At 33.8% G+C, this 18,068-nt stretch overlaps 1 protein-coding gene across 1 annotated transcript; it reads right to left on the reverse strand.

The window, feature by feature from the left end:
• Positions 1–2,154: 2,154 nt before the first annotated feature.
• Positions 2,155–7,276, reverse strand: LOC120077939 (pentatricopeptide repeat-containing protein At2g15820, chloroplastic). Its single transcript, XM_039032062.1, has 3 exons — positions 6,666–7,276; positions 3,627–6,302; positions 2,155–3,007 (listed from the first exon to the last, which is right to left on the reverse strand). Exons 1-2 carry the CDS (start codon positions 7,173–7,175, stop codon positions 4,446–4,448), a joined length of 2,367 nt encoding a protein of 788 aa, XP_038887990.1. The 5' UTR covers positions 7,176–7,276; the 3' UTR covers positions 2,155–3,007; positions 3,627–4,445.
• Positions 7,277–18,068: the final 10,792 nt, after the last annotated feature.

Genomic DNA, 18,068 nt, shown 5'->3' on the forward strand with positions numbered 1-18,068 from the left:
TACTTCAAATTATTCCAATTTGGACATTTATCCTTGGTAAATTAAATTGGGGGATAAGTCCTCAATTTTTTCTCAAATAAATTTTGGATATATTCAAAATTTCATGCCAAATAAATTTGTGTTACATCTAATTTTTACCCCAAATAATAAAATTTGGGCATAATCCAAAAGACTTTATCCAAAACAGAATTGAGTGAAATTCAAATTTTCCCTTTAGATTCTATTCTAATATCATTCCAAACATTTTTACTAGACGTTCAACCCTACAGAAAATTCAATCTTGAATTCAGTGGAGCATAAATTCTACTAAAATTCAAATCAAAGAATATGTCATGAAAGAAAATTAAGGGCTCGCTTGATTGATTAGAGATTTTTTTTTTTTTTTTTAAAAAAGTCATTTTTATTTAAACTCTTTTAGTAAAATTTATTTAAAATACACTTTGGGAGTGTTTCAAAAACTATTTTGAATGATTACCAAATACTTCCATTTTTTCCAAAATGACTTATTTTAAAAAATTCTTGAAAAGTTGAACCAAATACAACCTAACACTTTTAACCCAAAATGCAGTCTTGACAAGTTAACATAATTAAAAAGGTATGTATTAAATATAAAATTCAAATCAAACTTAAGTTCCAAATTCATATTTTGATTAAATTGACACATTGAATAGAATCAAAATCAAGAACATATAATTTATACTTTGATTCCAACTTTATTTTTTTCCAATAATCTCTCACCCATACATTTGCATAAATTCAAAAAATGGCATTTATTGTATGAGAAATGTTGGATCAATCAAATTAATTACAAAATTACAAATTATCAAATTTGAAATAAATTAAAAGTTGTCATGTGTCCCAAATTGAAATTAAGGACTAAAGTGAGTAAATCCCATGATGTCATGGGTTGTTATCATGACCATTAGATCAAATAAGCTAATTTCATCCAATTTAATATTAATATTTGAGCCCTAGTTCAATTGAGTCCAAAAAATTCCAATTATTGGGCCAAAGTGCCAAGTCAATAAATCAACTAAGTTCAAGTCCACATGCTGCAATGAGGACTTTATAAATAAAAGAGTTCTTCATCTAAAGACTCCAAAGGATCTAAAGAGAATTCTCTCATCAATAAGGATCTAAAGAGATTTCTCTCATCAATCAAAATACTCCCTAAGCTCCTGAAGCCTGAACATTTATGGGCATTCATCAAAATGTTAATTCAGATTACATGTTTTGTATAGATATTTGAAGCACTTTTACAAACAAATCCTTTGGTTTTGCATGGAATCACCAATTCACATATTGCAAGCAGATACCATCATTGATGAAGCCATTGCAGATCATCTGTCTTCCTTCTTCAAAGCTCTAGCACAACTGTCCATTCAAGGAAGAGAATGAAAATCAATTCAGTTCTCAAAACTTTTGTTTTATAACAAATTCTCGTAAGTGATCAGTTTGGTGAAAATGGGGATTACAATCTTACACATTCAGAATCTATTGTGATCCAGCTTCCCCTTGTTGGATAATATTGATTTTTCTTTTTGTAATATATCTTGAATGTGCAGACTAATTTACGCGCACCTGGATTAACCTCATGAGTCTGTTGGACCTATGTTGAATAATATTGATGGATTTCATGAATGGCAGTGGAATTCAGTGTAATGAAACAGTTCTCAAAGGAGGACACAGCCAAACCTGAGTTGGCTGAGGAAATGGAGGAGAAGTTTTCAACACCTTCCAATGTCAAATTGATTTCAGAGAGTCGTTGCTCGATCTATCATCCAAGCTTGCTTTAAAAATTCCTCAATTTTGCAATTATGAAACCTGAAAGAAGTCGTATGATTTAAGTCAAACCAGTCTTGGGAATTATTACGTATCGCTTCATTATATTGTACATAGTTTTCGGGGCTGATTAGAATGATTTTTCAAAGTTACAAATTTAAGCACTTGAAAAATCTAGTCTGCTGATGGCTATAATGGTGATAATGACACCAATTGCTTGAGCTTTGCTTCTTTCCAATTCAGCATGGAAATCAACATTCAATATTGGATTAAGTAACGTCGGAAAATACCCCTTAAAAAAGAATATTTATCCCTAAAAGTTTGATTATTTGAATTTAGCTGTAGTTTAATATTGTATCAGAACAAAAGGTCTTAGCTTCACGGATGTTGATACAATTCACATTTCAATTTCCACAAGTCAAAATAATCTCGAGCCAATACTTAAAAAGAGGGTTCTCTAAAAAAAAATACTTAAAAAGGGTATCAAGAGTATATGTACCTCAACTTATAAACTTAAGCTATTGAACTTTGTAGTGGTTTGAGTAAATGATTCAAACCAATAGACTAAGTGATAGAAATATCGTTGATTTCGTGTACAGAGGATTTCAAGATGTCCAAACAAGGGGAGGGCTATTAAAGTTAAGAAAATCACCTTCCCAGTGATGAACTTGCCTCATTTTTCTGATCTCGAAGCCAAGCCCATCGCAGAAGCTCCTCCAATCTTGATTTGGCTTTGGTTTTACTCTCCCATTGGGCACAAGACAACTTTCTTCTCAGGCTTACTGCTGCATTACTCTACTAAAGTGGCATAAGTTATTGGCAAACTAAGAAGCACAGACACAAGACACGAACATGTTTGAAAGCCTTGCCAACTTTGAAAGTTTCAATAAGGGTTAAATCGATACAAGTCTTGCCAACTTCAGTGCCTGCATGAACAGAAGAAGAATCTGCCTCTTGACCAATCTCTCACATTCCCCCAGCAATATCTTCTTTTTTCATCTTTTAGATCCAATACTGGTGCATATAATCAAAGCACTGAGTTCTTGGTCTCTTCAAATCAATGAGGTACTATAGAAGCAAGAGTTGGGAAAATCCTTTCAGCATAACAAAGCAAACGACTTCAATCTTTATAGAACAAACCTCCTTCCTTCAAATCCCTTTGATCTTTGAGAACCCCAGCAATGAACAGAGACCACTATCTCCTGTGATCTAGCAGTAGCTTTATCTGGCAAAAAAGAGGGGAGAGAAGGAAGAAAATAAAGTTTCAAGCTACACCCAGTGACACTTCAAATAAATCCCTAATAAAATAGGTTGAATTAAGCATGAATTTACATAAAATTCGACCCCATTGCAAATTAACCATATTTTCGAATTGGCTGAATGGAAGAAAGAAAATGAACAAGGGAAAAAAATAATCCCTGACAGCTCAGCAACAAGCACAATTGGGGGCGGGATTGAGGAACAAGCCGAACAATGCATTAGACTGTTGCGGTTGCAGCAGATCCAAGGACGGGGATAGGGAAAGAAGGGCGATTGTAGTCACAAGCGCACACACATTTAGGGGCTTGGTAGAGGGAACCCCACCAAACAAAATTTATTACAAGGATCCATGGATCAAGATTGAAAATAGCACCATGTATCGTCATAGAAAAGATTCTAAGGTATAATCCATAAAAGCCATGTACCGATTAAAATAAATTATTTATAGAAGACCATGAAAAAAAAAATCTTGGTTTCTTTCTAACCAAAAGTCATAGTACAGCTTTGCTTTCCATCATCAACTGATCAACAAAAGAACTTCATCAAAATAATCGTCAAAACTTTAGGGGAGCAAAGAGACGTACCAAAAATGTCCGCAAAAGTAAGGAACCATCCTTTGGCCAAGGCAGAAGAGATGATTTGGGATTTTCCCATCATGGAAACAAAGACAGCAACCCGAGGGAGAGAGAAGCCCACTGTCTCTACTGATGTCTCCTCTGTGCTTTTAAGCTCCTGTATGCAGGGTATTACGGAAAAATTTGAGTCTCTTTGGTACTTTGATTTCCCATAGTTCAGGGGAACTTTAATTTCGGACCAGCTGAGGTTACAAAATAGTTATTAAAAATAATAATAATAATTTAAATTATTACAATAACTGTACAGTACCCTAAATAATATTTACATAAACATTCTGAGAGATCAAATGAACAAAACTTTCCTCTCACCAATTCCGCAAGAACACCACTAAAAGTTTAACAGTTAATATCTTCTTTTAGGAAAAAAGAAAAAAAAAAATCTCTTCTCTTTTATATCATTGTTCCTCTCTTTCTTACCAGTCAAACTTTATGGTTATCGATAGAAGATTTCTCCTAACCAATCAGTTGGTAAGTCTTGTGAAGTAATAACTTATCCTTTTATATATATGTATATGTATACAACAAGCCATAACGACTTCCAAACTAACATATAACCTATATTAAAGTGAACAAAAATGCTACAACAATACACAGAATCAGAACATAAACACCACATATCCATTTAAGTATTTACATCTTCCGAATTGATCAGGGAAGATCCTATTTGAATAAAAAAACCTCCCAAAACTATGAAACATTGAAGGCTTCCATCATTTGGCGAATTAAAGAATCCAACTGATAATGGGACTAACAACTAAAACTCTTGAATTAATTAGAAGCCTCCTCAACAGAATCAGATTGACTATCAAAGTTGATATTTTCAGTTTCATTTAAAACCCTCCCCAAGTTAGGACTGTCTGCCTCTAGACTATCTTTCAAGTAATCCAGAATGAAAGGTTCAACTAGTTTCCAGAACCATGTGGCGTTGTTTCCTAGTAAACCTATCCAATACATGCTGCCCTTCCTTTTCACTTTGCACTGCATGGACTTCTCTCTCAGAGATTTAACAATCTTCTCAACACCCTCTCGACTTCCTTTTAGCTTCAGTAAAATATCCCCTGATGATGTCCTGCAGCCTCCATACATATACCAGTATGCAAGAACACGAGGTGAAAGCCACCGGTGAATTAGATTAGGGATTGCAGGATGGCCTTGTGGCCAAAACTGATCTGCATAGAAACCAAAATATGAATGTGAAACAGTGCAGAATTTATATGGTATATCTATATCACCATCGTTCAACTTTGAAGCAGAATGCAACCACTCGTGATATTGCTCGTATATGTGTCTCCTCAAAAGAGAGTGGGTATTACAGTTTTGCTGGAATTCAAACTGGATTCTATGATTTTTCCTCTCTTCATCAGACTCTATCTCCACGCCACCTAACAACAGGCCTACTAAAATCTCCCTCTGTTCTTTGCTCAACTTCAAGCTTACTGGCTTCTTAACCTCCTTCCTGCTCAAGCTTAGGACATAATCAAGTTTCTCCATTAATGGAGGATCAATGTCATACTTCTTCTGACACATCAAATCATATATTTTTTCAGCCTTCAAATAATTTCCAAATAAAAGATACCCACTTAAAATGATGTTGCATGAACGAGCATTTATACCAATTTCTCCATTTGTTTCCATCTGACTAAATATTTCTTCAGCCCTGTCGAGATTACCAACTTTTACCAAAGAGTCCAAATATATGCTATAGATAGTACGATCAGGTTTACACTTCTCAAGGCACTGAGAGAAGATTAACTCTAACTTATTGTGTAAGCTTAAATTGAAAAACATATTCATCAAATCAACATATGCTGGCATGAGGGGTTTTAGATTACTCTTTATGAAGCCTTTCATGATCGATTCTGCAAGTTCTATATCTTGAAATTTACATAAAATACCAATAATTGTCCGATATGCTGCAGCATTTGCAGAGTTCAACTGCTCCATCTCCCTAAATATCTCCAAAGCTTTCATCGGTTTACCCATCTTTGCATAGACTTCCATTTTATAAACAAAAGCCTGAGATGGCATGTTACCATCAAAATCTTTAAGTTTTTGCCATGATCTTTCTGCTTCCATTACATTCCCCATTTTTGAGCTCGCTCTCAAGATGGACAAAAGGACTTCTCTTTCCTCCTTGATTCCTGCTTGTTGCATTTCTTTCCTTAGTGACACTATCCTCTCTTTGTCTATAGTATCCTGATAACTGTGTAGCCAAATTAGACCACCACATATATCTTTATGTACCTCGAGTCCACTTGTTACCAAATTGTGATATATAAACTCAGCCTGTTTAAGATGATGCTTTGACAAATCCCCTGGTTTGCTCGTAAGAGCTCTAAAGAGAGAATTGTGCAAGCTAAGACGTGGTTGGTAACCTCCTAACTGAATCATACGATTGTAAATGGTACTTGCTTCCTCTATGCATCCTTGAACAGGTGCACTAAGATATGCAACAATCAATATATGAAATGTGGATTCACTTGGCACGCATCCCTGATTAATGATATCATCAAATACTTCCCGACACTTTGAGAACTTTCGTTCCTTGCCCATGTAATCAGCAAGCTTAGTAGCTAAAGCATAATCAAATCGGTACCAACGTTGTTGCATCATCCACTTGTACACCTAATCTCCAAAATACAGAAAATTAAAAAATGGAAAGAAAATTATATCACAAACATAGATTACAAAAAATAGCAAATGAAAAGAACTATCAATTTACTTTTATACAGAAAATTTTGTTCTATTCCAAATGGTGTTCATGCTACAGTTATCTTCAGAGTCCTACTGTTACATTCCAAACTTTTTTACAGTATTACAGTCCAAACATATAGAGCACAACAATATAGCCAAAATTGAACACTTCCAAATAATTCCCTATTATTTAACAAACCCATAATTGCATTGCGAGTTGTGACACCTGTTCGTATGAGCATTTAGGAGTGTTGGAACATAATAAAAGAAAGAAGAAAGAGAAAAGACACTAACCCTAAATGCAGTCTCGTTTTCGCGAATACGCAAACAATGCACGGTGAGATAGGTTGCATCATCCTGCCTCATCCATTTCCTCTGAGCATTAAGCAGCCGTATCAATGTTCCCGGCTTTTGTGCTGGCAATTCCTTACAAAGCCAAGCCAATTTGGATCTTCGCCATTGATCCGGCAACTCATCCAGCTCCTTGACTTCAAGCGCAGGCATTTCTAAATGTTTCAAATCCGCCGATGCAAAACCATCAGCCCCGTTACTGTATGGAGAAGATAAGTGCTCTTCAGACTCGAACAGGGAATCTCGGTCGTACACCAGCTGTTCAACAGAAGAACTGGAAGCAAAGGAAGGAATCCGCGGAAGTTGTTGTTGTCCCTTTACAGAATATATTGGGATAAAGATAGTACGGACTATGTGATTAGGACAACGAAAGTAGTGATGGTATGGAGAGAGGGAAAGACTGGGAGACCGGAGAAGGGTCACAGAGGAAAATGCAGAGGTATGAATGGACATGGAGAAAGCGGAGGGAGGACTACGGTTAGACAGAAAATACAGAGTTGGGAGCGACAAACCCGAATTTGCGAGGACTTCAAATCATCAGCCAGCGACCAACTATTACAAATAATAATAATAATAAATGTCACAATTAGAATAAACGAAATCATTATACCAGAAAATGTAACAAATCCAACATTACAAGAAAATAAATAAATAATTTGGGCAAAATGACCGATTAGAAGCTTCATTTTGTTTTTGGATAATTGACAAAAATAGCCATTTTGAAGTTTTAGTTTTGAGTCTTGAACCATTTTTAAAAAACTTGTTTTTTTTTATCCCAAAATTTTGAAAATTAAGTAAAATTATCCTAATACCCTTCACATTTCAAAAGTTACTCAAATCCTTCAAACCTTCACTCTCACTATTTTCCCTTGCCATTTTCGGTCATCCCTACCATTTCCTCAATCTCACTCCATTTATCTCCATTTTCCTTGCAATTTTCTTTTCATTGAAAATTATTTAGGATTTTTCAACTAAGGTATGAATTTTCATTTTTTTCACTCAATGTTAGTTTATGTTAGATGCTATAAAATGATTATTTGAAATCTATATTAGATCTACGTTGAATGTTAATTTTTTTTCTAAAAACATCATGTTCGACGTTTTCTGAATAAGTTTAGGCTTAAGAATGAGTTTCCGAAAATCGATCTTACCCGACCGGGCTTCATGGATGGTAGATTGGGAGGGCCCATGTATAATTCAATCGGGTATGGGCGGGAAAAAGAGGAAAGGACGAGGGGGAGGGGACAAAAACCGGGTAAGGTAAAGGACGCCCGGCCGGGCTTGGGTGGCTGGCGTAGAAGAATTGGGGAAGATCGGTATGTGGCCTGGTCCGACTCCCAACCGGGTATTGGATTGGGCCAAAATCCTATAAACTTATGTCATGAAGGCACAACTGGGACCAGGTAGGTGGAGGGGAAGATTGGTATATGGCCCGATCATGAGCCCGGTCGGGTATTGGACCGGAATGAAATCCATACGTGGGGACTCCCCGGGAAGGCTCGACCGGGACCGAATAGGTGTAGGGGGCACCCGGCTGGGAATGGGAAGGGTACAACCGACCTGTGTCGTTCATCCTTCGCTTCTGGATTTTGACCCAGTCTCGGGCTCGGCTGGGTATGGGCTGTCTCTTATACACATCTAGATGTGTATAAGAGACAGATATTTATATGTAATTTTTGTTCCTTTTAAGTACTCATTGTCTTTTAATTTATCTATTTCATGAAAAATATAGGTTATAATGGAACTAGATATGAACGTTCATCCTAATGACCATTTTTCTGCAGTTCTTTCATGTTGTTCCCACATAAGAAAGACTATCCCTACAATTAAGAAAAAACTAACTCAGACACAATTAGTCATGTTTAGACAAACATGTTTTGGTCCTCTCCTTGGCACAAACATCATCTTTAATAGACTACTAATTCATTATATTTTTCTTCGGGAGGTAGAGGAACCTAGGAGAGATGTTATTAGCTTTAATCTTATGGGGAATAAAGTATCCTTCAACTAAGTAGAGTTTAACCTTATCAGAGGATTAAAATATCAAACTAGAGCTGATGGGAGAAAATTCTTTTGTTAGACTTAAAGCTAAGTAACTAAACGATAATGAGGGCGTGAAGGCATATGAGTTGGACTCTATTTTTCCAAGTCTTGAGTTTGAAAACGATTTTGATGCAGTGAAAATTGCATTGTTTTATTTTATTGAGTTTTCTATGATGGGTAGAGAGAAGAAAAAAAATAGATTTTGAAAATTTAGCGATCATAGATGATTGAAATAGATTTTGTAACGAGGACTGGAGCAAGAAAATTTTTGCAAATACAATTAAACGATTCAAACAAGGATTGAAAGATAAACCACAGGCTTATACGGGCAATGCAGCCAACAGACGTACAGTCTTTACGGGGTTTCCCATGCTTTTCAGGTAACTTAATTAGTTTGATTTAATAAATATTCATAAAAGTACACCACTGTTACACATTTACATTTTATATAGGTATGGGCATATGAAACGATTTCATCATTACTCGGATGCATTACAAACAGATTGAATGACAATGCGATACCACATATTTTGAGATGGTCATGCTCACATTCTCCTCCATATAGAGTGATTAGAGACGAAGTCTTTGAGTCAGATGCAATATGTTCCTTTTTCAGTTTTTTGGGTTAAAATCTGATGATCATTTTGATGGCTGCATATGGATAATCATCAAAATAATTCTAACCCAAAAAACTTAAAAATGAACATATTGCATCTGACTCAAAGACTTCGTCTCTAATCACTCCATATGGAGGAAAATGTAAGCACGACCATCTCAAAATGCGTGATATCGCATTGTCATTCAATCTGTTTGCAATGCGTCCGAATAATGATGAAATCATTTCATATGCCCATACCTATATGAAATGTAAATGTGTAACAGTAGTGTACTTTTATGAATATTCATTAAATCAAACTAATTAAGTTACCTGAAAAGCATGGGGAAACCCGTAAAGACTGTACGTCTGTTGTTTTCCATCTGCATTGCCCTTATAACGTGCTTTATCTTTTAATCCTTGTTTGAATCATTTAATTGTATTCACAAAAATTTTCTTGCTCCAGTCTTCATTGCAAAATCTATTCCAATCGTCTATTATCACTAAATTTTCAAAATCCATTTGTTTTTTCTTCTCTCTACCCATCACATAAAATAAAACAATGCAATTTTCACTGCATCAAAATTGTTTTGAAGCTCAAGACTTGGAAAAATAGAGTCCAACTTGTATGCCTTCATGCCCTCATTATTGTTTAGATACTTAGCTCTAAGTCTAACAAAAGAATTTTCTCCCTTCACAGTTCTAGTTTGATATTTTAGTCCTGTGATAAGGTTAAACTCTACTTAGCTGAAGAATACCTTATTCCCCATAAGATTAAAGCTAATAACATCTCTTCTAGGTTCCTCTACCTCTCGAAAAAAAATATAATGAACTAGTGGTCCATTGAAGATGATGTTTGTGTCAAGGAAAGGATCAAAATATGTTTGTCTAAACATGACTAATTGTGTCGAAATTAGTTTTTTTCTTAATTTTAGGGATAGCTTGGAACAACGTGAAAGGACTACCGAAAAATGGTCATTAGGATGAACCTTCATATCTAGTTTCATTATGACATACATTTTTCATGAAATAGATAAATTAGAAGATAACACATCATGATCATTAGTAAGTATTTAAAAAGAATAAAAATTATATATAAATATAAATAATAAATAAAAAAATTGGCCCGGCCGGGTATGGTACTGGGCGAAAAACTAGTATACCCCGTACCCAGTCCCCGCCGCCCCCTTCTCGATCTAGTCCCCCGCCCCTTTGCTTCTGGATTTTGGCCCGGTCGGGCCGGGACCCCAAATCCAAAAGTGAAGGGTGAATGACACGGCCCGATCGGTACCCTTCCCATTCTCGGTCGGGTGCCCCCTACACCTACTCGGTCCCCTCCCCCTACCCGATCCCTATCAAGCCTTCACATGGAGTCCTCGCGTCTGGATTTCGGCCCGATCCAATATCCGGTCGGGCTCATGACCGGTTCATATACCAACCTTCCCTTCCTCCTACCCAGTCCTAGTCGTGCCTTCATGTCATAAGTTTATAGGATTTTGACCCGGTCCAGTACCCGACCGGGAGTCAGGCCGGGCCACATACCAATCTTCCCCAATTCTTCTCCGCAACGACCACCCTCGTATGAAGCCCGACCAGGCGTCCCCTACCTTACCCGGTTTTTCCCCCTTCCCCTTGTCCTTTCCTTTCTTTCCCGCCCATACCCAATCAAATTATACATGGGCTTGGCCAGTCTAGCACCGGACGCCAATCTTCCCCAAATCTCTTCCCCATTCTTCTTCGCCCGATCACATACCCAATTATTTTCGTATGAAGCCCAGCCAGGCGCCACTTACCCCTACCCGGTCTTGCCCCCTTCCCTCTCGTCCTTTCCTCTCTTTCCTGCCCATACCCAGTCAAAATATACATGGGGGCTCGACCGGTCTAGCACTGGGCACAATCTTCCCCAAATCTTCCTCGATCTTCTCCACCCGGTCACGTACCCGATCACCATCGTATGAAACCCAACCGGGTAAGACCGATTTTTGGAAACACATTTTTAGGCCCAAACTTATTCAAAAACGACGAACATGATGTTTTTAGGAAAAAAAATTAACATTTAACATAGATCTAACATAGATTTCAAATAATCATTTTATAATATCTAACATAAACTAATATTGAGTGGAAAAAAAATGAAAATCCATACCTTAGTTGAAAAATCTCAAATAATCTTCCATGAAAAGAAAAATGGAGATAAATGAAGTGAGATTGAGGAAATGGTAGGGGTGACCGAAAATGGAGTTTGGAGGGTTTGAGTAACTTTTGAAATGTGAAGGATATTAGAATAATTTTACTTAATTTTCAAAATTGTGGGGGTAAAAAAAACAAGCTTCTAGGTTCAGAACTCAAAACTAAAAGGACTATTTTTTTCAATTATCGAAAAAAAAAGCCAAAAACAATCAAAACCAAGACAATCTTCTAATACGTCAAGTGTATCCACAATCCAAACAGCATAAACATAACCTCATAAGACAGTTTCAACATTAAAAGGAAAAATCAACAGACACATAAACAGGAAGAATAAGACGGATACACCAAAATGAAAAAATGAAATGAGTTACAAAAGCTATTGAAAACGATAAAAGAAACAGTGAAATGATACCTGGAGCAAGGTGGAAGCATAAGTGATTTGGTTTTGAACAGCGCCTTGACTGGTAATGCGAAATTAATTTTCGTTTATAGGAGATTCAAGTTTGGGTTTATCGAGCTTCTGGTACCTATCAATGGTAGTTCTTCGACAAGGCGGGAAGCAAGAAGAAAAATAAAAAGAAACAAAAACCCTAACGGATAAGAGGGAAAATGAGGATAAAAGCCTAAAACCCTTTTTTTCCTTTATTTCAAATTTTTATTTTTCTCATAATAAATAAGTACTAAGGATGAAAATATCCTTTCGATATGATTTTTCCACTTTTTATTTTTTTGTCGATATATCTGTAAGTCAAAAGATTTAATATTGATATTAAATATTTGTGAATATCTCCAACATCTTTTATATATGTTCATAAAATAAATAAATAAATATATATATATATATATATATATATATATTATATATATATATATATACTATTATTAATAATATAAAGTTAATGTATGATAATATATATATTATGTATGTATTGTATGTTGTATATATATATATATGTATGTATGTATATATCTGTATATATGTATAATTCACTTATTTCAATACGAATATGGCTATTAATAACAATATTCATAACTTAGTTTATGATTAAAAATAATTACGTTATTAATCTAAATAAAGTTTATAAATTTTGTAACTTAAGGTTGATAGTACAAGTGTTTCGTATGTTGGTCCCACTTTTCTTAAAATACCACTCAACTATCGAAATTTAAATTACACACTTAAACTTAAAATAATAATAACGGTAATAGTAATACATTTATTATTAGTTCGGAGAAAAAATGTTACTATTTTATTTTAGGTTTAAATACTATTTTGGTCCATATACTTTGAATCTTGTTCTATTTTGATTCATAAACTTTACAAAACATTCAGTCTAGTCTCTAAAATTTTAGAAAGTACTTACTTTCGTCCTTGTTATTAAGATTCAGTTAACTATTGTGAGATGACTTGTATGTTTAGATAACTAGGCTGCCAAATAAGTTAACCATGCTAAACAATCTAGAGTTTCAATTTGGAATTAAATGGTAAAGTGGTTTTTTATAGGACATATCAAAATTAATTTTGCATCCAAGATTTTGACTATTCACTATTATAGCACGTTAGTTGTTGATATTTCACTTCACCTTCATATTGTTCAACCCATGCTAGATGCAATTTTAACCTTAAATAGATTTCATCTTTAAAAGAGTTAACATAATCGTAATAGTATGAACCAAAATAAACATTTTCTTAAAATTCAGGGACTAAACACGTATGTTTTTTAAAGTTTAGGGACCAAAATAACATAAGATTCAAAGTTTAGAGATCAAAATAAGATTTAAACTTTTATTTTAAAATATCTATAAATTTTAAAAAGTTTTATTTATATCCTTATACTTGTTTTATAAAAAGGTTAAAAATATTGTTATTATTAGTATATGAATGAAAACACTTGCTACAACGGTTCAAAAATAAGAACATTAAAAAATTGTATTAATACTCTTAAATCTTAAAAATTTACTATGTAATGTAAAAAAAAGGCTTATTTACACCTCATAAACCATCTCTCTCGTTCATTTCCCCTCTCTAATATTTCTCTTTTTTCTCATTTATTCTTCTCCCTTCTTCAATACTCTCGTATGACTTATTAGTCTCTAAACCTTCCCCTTTATCTCTCTTTTTTTCTTTTTTTTTTTGGGAATATAATCAAACATAAATATGTAGGAATTTCAGCACCTAAATAGTTAATTTCTTTGAAATGATCTTGAGCTGATTTTCTCAATAACAAAATAGAACTAACAACTTCAAGTTAAAATATAAAATTCTAAAGTCTTAAAATCAAATCTCATCTCAAAACTTAGTAAACGAATAAATCACCCAAAAACAAAAATGATCGACAAAGGAATATCATATTCAATCACGAATAACTTTTTTAACCGATCACAACAAATAAACTAATTTGAACTACAAAATTGAACAATAAGATCTTCACCGCTATAAGTTTAGTAATGCACGTATTTTCTTTTTTTCCCTCCACCGATTGTTCCAAAATTATGACTAAATCAACCTTTTTTTCTCTCTCTTTTAAATGAATCTTAAGACAAAAATCACCTTTTCTTTTGGGAAGAGACTGCTAATGAAGTTAATAGTTTCTTTTATAAATCTTACAGAAAGCTGTGTCTTATTTTACACACTTCTTAAAAATAAAAATAAAAAAACTGAGAAAATCATTTAACTTTAAAAAGTAGTATTTTTCTGTGCTTCTGTGAGTTTTATGGCATCTTTGGGACCCAATATGACGTGGTTTAAAAGGAAAAAAAAAAAAAAGTCATTTGTTTCTTACCAAGTAAAAGTGGAGATAAACAAGAGTCCAGAACTTTTTTTTTTCTTGTTTAGATTTATTTACGGATTTTCAAATAATTCCACAATCCTGATTATCTCGAACAACCACAACCACTCAACCCAAATTGTAAAGATTGGGTTGGTCCAAAAAATTCCACAACCCAATCTAATTCAATTCAATTCATGTACACCTTTAGATTTCAGCTCCCTTTCTTACTCTCTTGCACATTTTGTCAGAAAAACAAAAATTGCAAAAAAAATTCTTGAACTCAGAAGCATACAGGATCTATTTGATTTTTTTTTTTTTTTTCCCATTTGATAGAGTTGAAAGAAAGGGTTTTCATTATCTAGTGTAAACCACATATTTGACGAGATGTTAAAATTTGTGCATTAAAATTTTCTAGATAAAAAGTTTCCTATAAATACCTATCCTACCACTAAAATATACAATGGGGTGTTTGGCTCACCAACATGAGTTGAGTTGGTATAATATATCAACTCATTGTTTGGCCCACCAACTTTAAATATTTGTGGAATTTGGTTAGGTATATTTTACCAACTCATCCCAACTCTCCATTCTTCCCCTATTTTTATTGGCTCCACCCATTGGCCACTGTCACACTCCAACTAACTCCGGGCTCCAACAACAACCTCTGATGACAACTCCGGCGACCAACTATGGACTTCGACAACCACCTCCAATGGTAACTCCGACGACCAAATTTGGGCTCCGACAACCACCTCTAATGACAGCTCCGTCGATCAACTCTGAGCTCTGACAAACTTCACACGACCAACTCTGACAACTAATTTTGGCCTCCGACAACCACCTCTGGTGACCCAACTCCGATGACCATCTTCATGCTACCAACTTCGACGACCAATTGGCTCAAACAACAAACTCCGACGACCAACTCCGACAACCACCTTCGTAGGCTCCGATAACTACCTCCGACTACAAACTTCAATGAAAATCACCTTCCATGATCACCTTTGAGTGAGCAACTCCGACAACCAACTCGAGGCTTCGACAACCACCTTCGACGATAAATTTCAACAACCAACTCTAATACCACATTCATGTGACTTACTTTAGGCTCCAACAGTCAACTCCAACTACAACTAGCAAAAATCATATTTGATGATCAACTTCGACGACCACTTTCGCCAAACCAACTCCGAGATTCGAAAACGTCTTCAATGACAAACTTCAATAACCAACTCCAATACACCTTCATGTGACCAACTTCAGGCTCCGACAACCACCTCCAGCTACAAAACTCTAACAAAAATCATCTTCAATAATCAACTTCGACAACCACTTCCGACTACTATAAGATTGATGATTATTAAAGTATGTTGTAGAGTTGTTGATTATATAAAAAAAATATTGTTTTGTCTACATTAAATGCAATATTTATACGTAATGAATTCACATATCAAATGAGTGTTAAGAATATTTAGAAGAAAAATATGTATGTATATAGTTGAAAAGTATGTAACATATAACAAGAAAAAAAACCATAAAATGAAAAAAAAATCCTGAAACATTTTTCAGCAAGAATTAATGAAAAATAGAGATTTGTTCTCTGACGATCCTCCAAATTTAGAGGAACAATAGGAAGAATAAGAAAAAGAAGAGGATGATAATGAAATTCATGAAAAAAAATTAGCTAGAAAGTTTTGAGTTCGCTTTAATTTCTTATTTTATTTAACCATATTTCTATAAGAAATGTAACGAGTTAATGGTTGTTCATTGCCCAAAAAAAGAAAGAAAGAGAGAAAAGTTCTAAAAATTAAAAGGTAAAAATTGCAATCCATATTTTATTCAAACAAAGATGGGTAGAATTATTGAATAAAAAAAGTTTCAAAACAAAAATAGTAATCATAAAAGCATATTATTTAGAGTTCAAAAAACTGCATCAGATACCCAGACATATAACTCAACTCTGCACCCTAAACACAAACATATAAACTTTACAGATATATGAATCCACAGATGTATGAACTCCAGACATCCTATCTCAACTTAGCGCCTCAAACAACCTCAATAAAATACACAACATCGTCAAACTTCTCTTCTCTCTACTTTTTCTTATTTGTCTCATTTGCTCTTTTAAAAGTAATTGGCCAAAAAGGGGTGTTTTTAGTTGTGGAGTTTTGAGCTCAATCTTTCAATGCAATTGTTTTGAGCTACAATGTTTTAGTTGAGTTGTTGTATTCTAAAAGGAGCAGGCCAAAAAATATTTATTGCTCCAATGATTGATATAAAGAAATACCGTAACTTAATGTGGAGAGTTTGAATCTCCTTAAAGAGACCGACATACCCATGCCTCAACATAATTGTTTATGTGTTCGTTTCCCAATACTTACTCCGATTTCCTATGTTATTTGAATGATTTTTTTTCTTGTTTCTCATTTTTTGTTACTGATTTTTCATTTCCCTCTTTTAATAAAGAAAAAATATAAGTGCATATGGTAGGTAACAGTTTACATAATTTTTTTTTTAAAAGAAAAAGAAAAATGGAAATAGAAACATATTTAATAGGGGTGTTCTGGTTGGGTTGGGTTGGGTTGGGTTGAATGACGTTTTAGACTCAACCTAATTGTTTGGGTTGTAAATTTTTCAACCCAAATAACCCTAATTAAAAAATGAACCCAACCCAATCCAACCATAAAATATTTGGATTGGGTTGGTTCAGGTTACTAGGGTCATTTATTTAATTTTTTTTATTATAAAAGTAAGTAAAATGTTAATATGTAAAATTCGATATAACTATTTTCATATATGAATTAAAATTAACAATTCAATTTCAATTTATACCATGTATAATCTTTTTTCCAAAGTGTAAAAAAAAAAAAAAAAAAAAAACTACTTTTAAGAGTTGTTGAAAAATAAATTATCCAAAAAACTGATAAAATTTTAAAAAAACTAAAATAAATATATGTATATCTAATTGTACACAAAAAAAAAGTTAATAATAAGTTTGGCTTGGTTCGGGCTGATTTGGGTTATTTTAGGTGACCCATGAACCAACCCAACCCATAAAATTTTTATTTATTTGAACCCAATGCAACCCAAAAGAATTCATAACCAACCTAAACCGAACGGATTGGATTGGGTTGATCGATTTTTTCGGGTCATCAGTTTTTTTGGACACCCCTAATATTTGATTTGTTTTTTTCCCACAAAATTTTATATAAAAATGCCAAATCTAAATATGAAAAGTAGTTTGATAAAAGTTAAATATCCAAAATTTTTATATCATATTTATTTCAAAATATTTTTTTGTTGATTTTATAAGTCAAGAATAATAAAATAATGTTTTCGTCTTCATTTTAAATAATGTTTTATTGTTTTCGTCTTCATTTTACCAAATGCCTATTTAAAAAAAAAAAGTGGAAATCGAGACAGGGGAGAAGAAACAAAAAAGTTGGTAAACAATCTTAACTTGGAGTGTGTTTGGAATACATTTTTAAATATTTAATTTAAAAAATAAGTTATTTTTTAAAAAAATTAAAGTGTTTGCTAACCACTAAAAATAAATTTTTATGTGTATTTTAATCAAATTTTATCAAGAGTGTTTAAATAAAAATGAGTATTTTTTTTTAAAACAATTTTTCTCAAGTCTGATATTTATTCTAAAATGCATTTTTTTTTAAAATCTCGATCTCGACTTCGAAAACCCCCCAAAAAAATGGACTTGCTAAAAGGGAATGCAGATGTGAAGCTCAG

The sequence above is a fragment of the Benincasa hispida genome, chromosome 5, assembly GCF_009727055.1.
Source record: "Benincasa hispida cultivar B227 chromosome 5, ASM972705v1, whole genome shotgun sequence".
Taxonomy (NCBI): domain Eukaryota; kingdom Viridiplantae; phylum Streptophyta; class Magnoliopsida; order Cucurbitales; family Cucurbitaceae; genus Benincasa; species Benincasa hispida.

Coding starts and splice junctions, on each gene's coding strand:
- LOC120077939 (XM_039032062.1), bottom strand. CDS start 7,175: ATGTCCATTCATACCTCTGCATTTTCCTCTGTGACCCTTCTCCGGTCT. Junction 6,303..6,665: donor AAAACGAGACTGCATTTAGG/GTTAGTGTCTTT, acceptor TTTGGAGATTAG/GTGTACAAGTGGATGATGCA.